At 47.7% G+C, this 8,257-nt stretch overlaps 1 protein-coding gene across 1 annotated transcript in view; it reads right to left on the reverse strand.

The window, feature by feature from the left end:
- Positions 1–2,057: 2,057 nt before the first annotated feature.
- The window catches only part of LOC132018566 (HLA class I histocompatibility antigen, alpha chain G-like), a 27,894-nt gene continuing 21,694 nt past the window's right edge, over positions 2,058–8,257 (reverse strand). The window contains exons 3-5 of the mRNA XM_059401521.1: positions 6,098–6,530; positions 5,604–5,888; positions 2,058–3,610 (exon numbers count right to left, since the gene is read on the reverse strand). Coding sequence (XP_059257504.1) covers positions 3,324–3,610; positions 5,604–5,888; positions 6,098–6,530 — 1,005 coding nt within the window. The 3' untranslated portion in view covers positions 2,058–3,323. The remainder of the gene's footprint in view (positions 3,611–5,603; positions 5,889–6,097; positions 6,531–8,257) is intronic.

Genomic DNA, 8,257 nt, shown 5'->3' on the forward strand with positions numbered 1-8,257 from the left:
GCCATTAGGAAATGCTGCAAAGTCCTTCTGTAAATATCTCCAGGACGCAGTCGATTCCCAGTGTCTTCTCTCCTGGGACACTGTACTGGTCTCCTACAGTTTCCCTACTGGTAGCTCACACTGCACCTCTCAATTCTGCACAGCAGAAAAACAGGTGCTGCTAAGGAAAGTCAATCCCATTGATCTGTTCATTCTTGTAACTCCACACCTCACTCAGAGAAAACTCAAAACCTTCTAATATCTTCAGACCTCCATGATGAGACTGACCTCTGACCTCATCTCACCTGTTTTCTGTTCCAGCCACAGTGGCCTCCTCATTCTTCCTTGAACACAGACACACTCCTGCCCTAGTGTGTGTGCACTGGAGGCTCCCTGCCTGCAAAGAACTCCCCCCTGACCTCCTCTTACACAATTCTTTCATGTCCTTCAAATCTCTCAGAGGTCAACCTCTTAGTGAGGCTCCCCCGATCCCTGGAGTAAAGGAGCCATTGTCCCCATCCCAGCACAGGTGCTCTCTGGGTCACCTTCCATGACACTGGCTTGTATGGTGCATGTTCACCTGTGTGTGGACTTTTTTACAGTAATTACTGTCCACGCATTTTCTCTTCTTTGTGATTTTTGAGTAATTTTTGCAGCTTCATTCATTGTTAGAATACTGTTTTCTACATGTAACATAAACATGTGTTAAGTGACTCTTCATGCTATCAGTGAGGCTTCCAGCAACAGTAGGCTATTAGTTCTTATGTTTGGAGGGAGACAAAAGCCATACTTGGATTTCTGACTGCTCGAGGGGGTCACTATCCCAATTCCCACCTTGCTCCAGGGTCAAGTGGAGTCTACCCCTTACCACTAGAAATATTCTCCACAAGACCAGCATATTTTCCCTTTTCTTAGTCGCACTGAGGTGTCCCAGATATAAACACAGTGTGTCCTGTATGTGGCACATGACAATTATTGGTAGAATGAATGAGCAGCTAAAGGACTCCCTCTTCTAGATAAGTCTCAGGCGCAGCTGTTCTGTGGCAGCTCCCGCCCCACGTGCACCCACTTCACCATCTGTGCTGTCTCTCCCCTCACAGTGCTGCCCTCCCCTCCCTCTCTCTGCTCAGCCCCTCCCCCCATACCATCTCTCCTGCACAGCACAGCACACAGAGTTCTCTCTCCAGAAACACTATACTCAGGCTTTATGGATCTTTTTCTCCAACCACACAGAAATCTACCTAGACTCTGCTTTATAAATTCATGACCTTGGATCTAAGCCAGCACTAGGATCACTAGAACTAAGGGCCAAGCAGCAGGGAAGGCAGAAACTAACTAAAGTTTAATAAGAAGGAGAACCTCTCAGATTCCTCCTCTCCCTACTTCCAGAACCCAAAGAATATTCCAGAAAACAGGTCCAGAGTGAGGGGAAGAGATGGATGAATCTGAAAGTTCATATCTTCATACCACAGAGACTCCTGGGTCAGGGGATGACCTGGGCCTGTGGGAACAATAGCCTAAAGGCCACCTGCTGCTGTAACTGACAGGGTCATCCCTGGGAGAATAGACAAAAACTCATACACAAGAGCAAGAACAGGCCTGATGATCTAGAGAAACAATTAAAAAACAAAAAACAAAAAACAAAATGGGGGCTGTGGTGTGACCCAGGCCTGAAGTGAGACTGATCCAGTCCACAGGAATTTTTGCTGCACAAGTTCCTGGTGACAGGTAACATCTAAGTCCATGTGATCACAGGTCCTGGTAGATAAGCGTCCACACAAAGGGCAAGGACACGGAGTGTAGAGATCACTCAGCTGAGGGGGGAGCACTTAATGCCCATGATGCACTGAGCACAGACTGGGAACAGATCCTGTCGCCACTTGGCTCCTCACAGCCTACTCCTGTCCCACCTGCAACAGACTCAGCATAGCAAACACATGGATTCTGGAAGATTCTCAGTGTTTCCATTTATTTGTTGTCTCAAGTTTAGAAATCTCCTCTTTTATTACCTCATCAACCCCACATGGCAAGAATTAGGAAACACAACTCATATCTGCATTCTCATTTTCAATAGGGAAGGAAGTCATTTGTACTCAGCCCAACATGAAATAAAGACAGGGATGGAGATGGTCCAGCCCTGCCTCTGCTGGAACAGGAAAGCACATTAAAGAAGAGAACGCAGATAAGTATGGGGAGGGGTCTGGTGGGCAGGGTGGGCCAGTCTCCCCACCTCCTCATGTTTTGCTCACAGGAACACAGACACATCTGACATCTCTGCACAAAGAAAAGTAAGGGGTTGCTGATGTCACCAAGTGGGAGTGTGAACACATCTTGCATTGCTCATCCCCGACAAGGCAGCTGGCCTCACACTCTCAAAAAAAAAAAAAAAAAGTACAAATTTAGGTCAATCACATAAGTGATCAACAGCTTTCCACATGCTCAAAGTGTCCCTAGTGACCCGATTCCTATGCACTGCTGGGTCTCCAAGGTCTCACCTTTAGGAGCCATGAGAGACACATCAGAGCCCTGGGCATTGTCATCACCTAGGGGAGAACAAACAGGATGTGGTCAGAGCCCAGAGGAGAGGTGACTAAAGGAGGAGCTATGGGTGGGTGAGCTCCTCATGGGGTCCTGTCTATACTAGGGTCTCAGGGATCACCCCTCCATACTTACATCATGCTTGAGACTAGCCTGGTCCTTTTCCTCCTGAAGGAAGAAAATATCATGTTAGAAGCTATGACAGGACTGGGCCATGAGATCCTAATGGAAGCTCTTAGTCCTGATTCAAAACGAACTTTGAGAATTGTGACTGAAGACCTAGAACAGGATCAGGAAACATGAAGAATGAGTTGTGGGGTCACTGGCCCACCTGACTTGCAAGAGGTCTGTCCTCAGCAGGATCCTTCCTCTCTGTCCTGTGCCCACTGGGCATCAGGTCCCCATCACCAGAATTAACAGGAAGAAAATGTGTCTTTCATTTTCACAAGTGTTTCTACAGAGTGAGTGTTAGTGATCAGTTCCACAGTGTCCAAGTACATGTGTGAGGATGGTACTTTCCAGTTACAAGGCAGGACAGTCTGCTACCTAGGAAACCCCCAGTGGGACAAGAAACCTCAGATCCCCCCACTCCATTCCTTACCCGAGAGCTTCTTCCTCCAGATCACAGCTCCAAACGTCACAGTGACCATGAGGAGAGTCAGACCAGCAATGATCCATGTGATGGGGGTGGTAGGAGGAGGTGGCTCTGGAAAGGGAAGGGATGATGAGAGCCCCAGACCTCTGGTTTGAGTCCTGACCCTGCTGAAATTCTCCAGAAAGCCTTCTGCTTTCCCTGAGAAGAGGCTCTACCCCAAACCCTCCTTACCCCATCTCAAGATGATGGGTTCGGGCAACAGCACATAGCATGTGTATCTCTGCTCTGCTCCAGAAGGTACCACCATAGCTGCCCACTTCTGGAAGGTTCCATCTTCTATAGGCCTGGTCTCCACAAGTTCTGTGTCCTGGGTCAGGTCCTCCCCCTTGCACTGCCAGGTCAGGGTAATCTCTGCAGGGTAGAAGGCTAGAGCCCAGAACCTCAAGGTGAAGTAATGGTCAGAGATGGGATGGCAGGTCACGTGTGTGTTGGGGGGTTCTGGGGAAGAAAAATCAGAAAATCCACACTTTGCTTTACCTTTATGGCCTATTGAAATGGCATTTATGTGACCATCTGGAAGTGGACCCAGCAGTTTCTCTGGATGGAAGATGTGTAAAGCTTCAAAGCCCAGTCACCAACCTAGCTTTTTATTTATTTATTTGTTTTCTTTTTAGTTTTATTTTTTAAATTAACATATAGTGTATTATTTGCCCCAGGGGAACAGGTCTGTGAATCATCAGGCTTACACATTTCACAGCACTCATCATAGCATATACCCTCCCCATTGTCCATAACCCAGCCACCCTATCCCTACCCCACTACCCCCCAGCAACCCTCAGTTTGTTTCATGAGATCAAGAGTCTCTCATGGTTTGTCTCCCTCCTTATCCTATCTTGTTTCATTTTTCCCTTCCTACCCCCCACAACCCACAGCCCTGCCTCTCAAATTCTTCATATCAGAGAGATCATATGATAATTGTCTTTCTCTGATTGATTCATTTCGCTCAGCCTAATACCCTCTAGTTCCATCCACGTCCTTGCAAATGGCAAGATTTCTTTTTTTTGATGGCTGCATAGTATTCCATTGTATATATATACCATATCTTCTTTATCCATCCATCTGTTGATGGACATCTAGGTTCTTTCCATAGTTTGGCTATTGTGGACATTGTTGCTATAAACATTTGGGTGCACGCATGCCCCTTTGGATCACTACATTTGAAGATTATTTATTTATTTATTTGACAGAGAGAGATCACAAGTAGATAGAGAGGCAGGCAGAGAGAGAGAGAGAGAGAGGGAAGCAGGCTCCCTGCTGAGCAGAGAGCCCGACGCAGGACTTGATCCCAGGACCCTGAGATCATGACCTGAGCTAAAGGCAGCGGCCTAACCCACTGAGCCACCCAGGCGCCCATGGATCACTACATTTGTATTTTTAGGGTAAATACCCAGTAGTGGGATTGCTGGGTCATAGGGTAGCTCTATTTTCAACTTTTTTTCTTTAAAGAATTTATTTATTCATTTGACAGACAGAGATCACAAGCAGGCAGAAAGGCAGACAGAGAGAGAGGAAGGGAAGCAGGCTCCCCGCGGAGCAGAGACCACAATGGGGGGCTGGATCCCAGGACCCCGAGACCATGACCTGAGCGTAAGGCAGAGGCTTCAACCCACTGAGCCACCCAGGCGCCCCTATTTTCAACTTTTTGAGGACTCTCCATACTGTTTTCCAGCGTAGCTTGCCCAACCTAGCCTTGGTGATCTCCTAATTCAGAGGTCCTAGAAGCAGGGACAGAGCCCAGGGTAGGAGGAATCTGTAGGTCTAAGTGAGAGAGCACACTAATGATCCTGACTGCAATAGAGAGTGAATGAGTCAGAAAACCTCGAGTCAGAACTCAAAGATGTTCTCACTGGAGAAAAAGGCCTTGAGAGAGAAAGTCAGGGTTTCCAAGGTGGCTGTCAGGGTCAAAGGGAACCGCTGATGGATTATTACAGGAATGGTCTCCACCTGCCTCCTGGGAGAGACTGGATTCCTCAATTGTCCTTAAAAGAAAATTGGCCTTTGGGTGAGTCACTCTTTTTTTTTTTTTTTTTTTTTTTATTTTTAAGATTTTATTCATTTATTTGACAGAGAGAAATCACAAGTAGATGGAGAGGCAGGCAGAGAGAGAGAGAGAGAGGGAAGCAGGCTCCCTGCTGAGCAGAGAGCCCGACGCGGGACTCGATCCCAGGACTCCGAGATCACGACCCGAGCCGAAGGCAGCGGCCCAACCCACTGAGCCACCCAGGCGCCCCTGGGTGAGTCACTCTTTAGTAGGAACCTGAACACCCAGGCGGAGGGCTCGGTCTCCCCACCCGCGGATCTCCCACAGGAGATCCCACCGATCTCCCCACCCGTTGAAGAGCGGTGTTCTGCCACTGAGCCCATTTTCCCTTCTTGGTGGGAAGCCAGTCCCAGGGAGGGGAGATCAGGGAGGCCCTGTTGGCCCTGGTACTTGAGCGCAGCAGCGTCTCCTTCCCGTTCTCCAGGTGCCTCCGGAGCCACTCCACGCACGTGACCTCCAGGTAGTTCCTTTCATGATCTGCCTCACAGGCCGCCTCCCAATTGCGGTGGTCGCAGTGGGTGACCTGTGCCTCCCTGTCCGCCGCAGTCCAGGAGCGCAGGTCCTCGTTCAGGGCGAGGTAATCCGCGCCGTCGTAGGCGTCCTGACTGTACCTGCGGAGGAGATGCCCGTCGGGCCCCACGTCACAGCCATACATGCTCTGGATGGTGTGAGACCCTGGTCCCACCCGACAGGCAGGGGGTTAAGTCCACACAGAAAGTAAAACCGCCTAAAAGTTCCCGCGGGTTCTTCGGGCTTAAGGATGGGGGGACAGGGGTGGGGATGCGGGAAGGGTCCCTTACACTCGGGGTGACACTCAGACCCGGACACTCGGGCTACCCTGTGGGGATCAGAGTTGTGACCTGGACCCGGGCTCTGTCGCTCACCGGCCTCGCTCTGGTTGTAGTAGTCCCGCAGGGTGTTCAGGTTCACTCGGTAAGTCTGTGCGGCGTCCTTGAGGTTCCCGGTCTCCTGGTCCCAAAACTCCGGCCCCTCCTGCTCCACCCACGGCGCCCGCGGCTCCATCCTCAGACAGGCAGAGTCGCTGTCGAACCGCAGGAAGTGCGTGTCTTCCACATAGCCAAAGGCTATGAAGCGGGGCTCCCCGCGGCCGGGGCGGGACACGCGGGTGTAGAAATACCTCAGGTAGTGGGAGCCTGCGGGCGCGGAGGGGCTGAGACCCCGCCCGACCTTTCTCCCGGCGCGGGGCCCAGATGAAGGCGGCGGGGAGGGCAGGGGAAGGGGGCACCGCACTCCCGACAGGGCCCTGGTGCTTGAGAAGCTGACCCGGGGACCTCGGACTTTGCCGCGACCCCTCACCTACTGCACAAAGCGCTCTTTGTCATACCGTCCCCCAGAGCAGTGGCCCAGGACCTGAGTCAGTGATTCTCAAACATTCTGTTCACAGGGTATCTGCACAGTCTCACAGATGACTGAGGATCCCAAGGATCATTTTGTGTCTGTGGGTTATCTCTATCAGTATTTACCGTAGTAGGAATAAAAGAGGTTTAAAAATTCATTAATTCATTTAGCATCATATTAATAATCCATGGCATGAAAATAGAAATATTGTTTTTATGAAAAATAACTATGCAAATAAACAGCATAGTGAGAAGGGTGATACTGCATTTCACATTTCTTGTCTGTCTCCTTAGAGGACCCGTGGATGTTCAGATTTGCTTCTGCATGTAATTTGTGGTTTTGGTTGAAGTCTATGAAAAAATGTACAACCTTGCATATTAATGGGAGAAGAGTATGCTTCATGACCTCTTCAGATAATTATGTATATGCGTCTTAGATACTATATTAAAACGACACAAGGTGTACTTTCTCTAAGGTTACTGGCAAAGTGGCACCTGAAACAGCATCATCGACTCTGTCCTCTGTTGCATTAAAATCCACAGGCTCATCTCGCACACTGAATGGATCTTGTTCTAATGCATTATTTTTAAAAAGAAGTGTGTTGGTTCACTAAGTTGCATAGGTTTTCCACTGTTGATTAGACTGGAAGTGAATTATCAAAAAGTCATATTTGTTTTAATATTACCACAGATCCCAACAGAAAAGTTTGTCAGTACTAAGAAGCTGTAAAATTTATTGGTGGATCACAAGTTTTCCAAAATTCTGAATTTCTCTTGAGAGTTTACCTTTTATCAAGGCAACAAGTACTGTCAGCTGTCATATGTGAGTTGATTTTCATGAAATGATGGGTTCATGTTTATTTTTCAGAAACTGTCGGTCAAATAACCTAGTGTAAATAATCCAAGATTCTGTGTCATTCATTCTTTCAGGTAAAAATGGCATTCTGCAAAAAGAAGAAAAAGACCAGTTAAGTTCATACAAATTATTTTCTTCGGGGCTTATGCATGTAACGGAAGTGCTGTGTATCCCATGTATGAGAAGTTTAAAAATGGGGATTTGAGAATAATTAATGAAGATAATATTTTTTAATGCTTTAACCAGGATATTTTAGTGTGATACTAGTTTTGTTTGGTTGTGTTTTTGTTTTTGAGGCATTTTATTTGCACATAGGTATTACGTCCCTAGAAAAGGGATCTCAGGATTTTCCCTCCTGAGTGTTTTCATCTTGCTTCTTCATGGTTCATGAAGCCAGCTGAGGTTGTCAGGACAATGAAACCAAACTGAGAGGATGGGAGCAGGTTATTCTGCCATTTTTCTAGATCTTTGAATTGTACACTAAATCTGGGGTTGATAACTCCACACAGGTTTAACCTGCCCGTGAGATTCACAACAATGTTCTCAGCTTGGTGATCAGCAGTGATTTCAAATTCCTGCTTCGTTATCACAGTTAGAAATGGGATGTTGACTTTGGAGTATGGCCTAAGAAGACCCACCTTTAGCTCTCTTCTAGGCACTGCTAATGATCTTGAGAGCATCTGCAAAGATATTCCTGTATCTGTTAAGGTGGATCAGAAAGATGGCCAAAAGAGTGTTTTTGTTTTTTTGTGAATATAAGTAGTGATGAAGAATATCAACTATTACTATTTGCACCTATATCCTCCATTCTTGCTAAGTTTTACCTCAGT

The sequence above is a fragment of the Mustela nigripes genome, chromosome 5 (genome assembly GCF_022355385.1).
Source record: "Mustela nigripes isolate SB6536 chromosome 5, MUSNIG.SB6536, whole genome shotgun sequence".
Taxonomy (NCBI): domain Eukaryota; kingdom Metazoa; phylum Chordata; class Mammalia; order Carnivora; family Mustelidae; genus Mustela; species Mustela nigripes.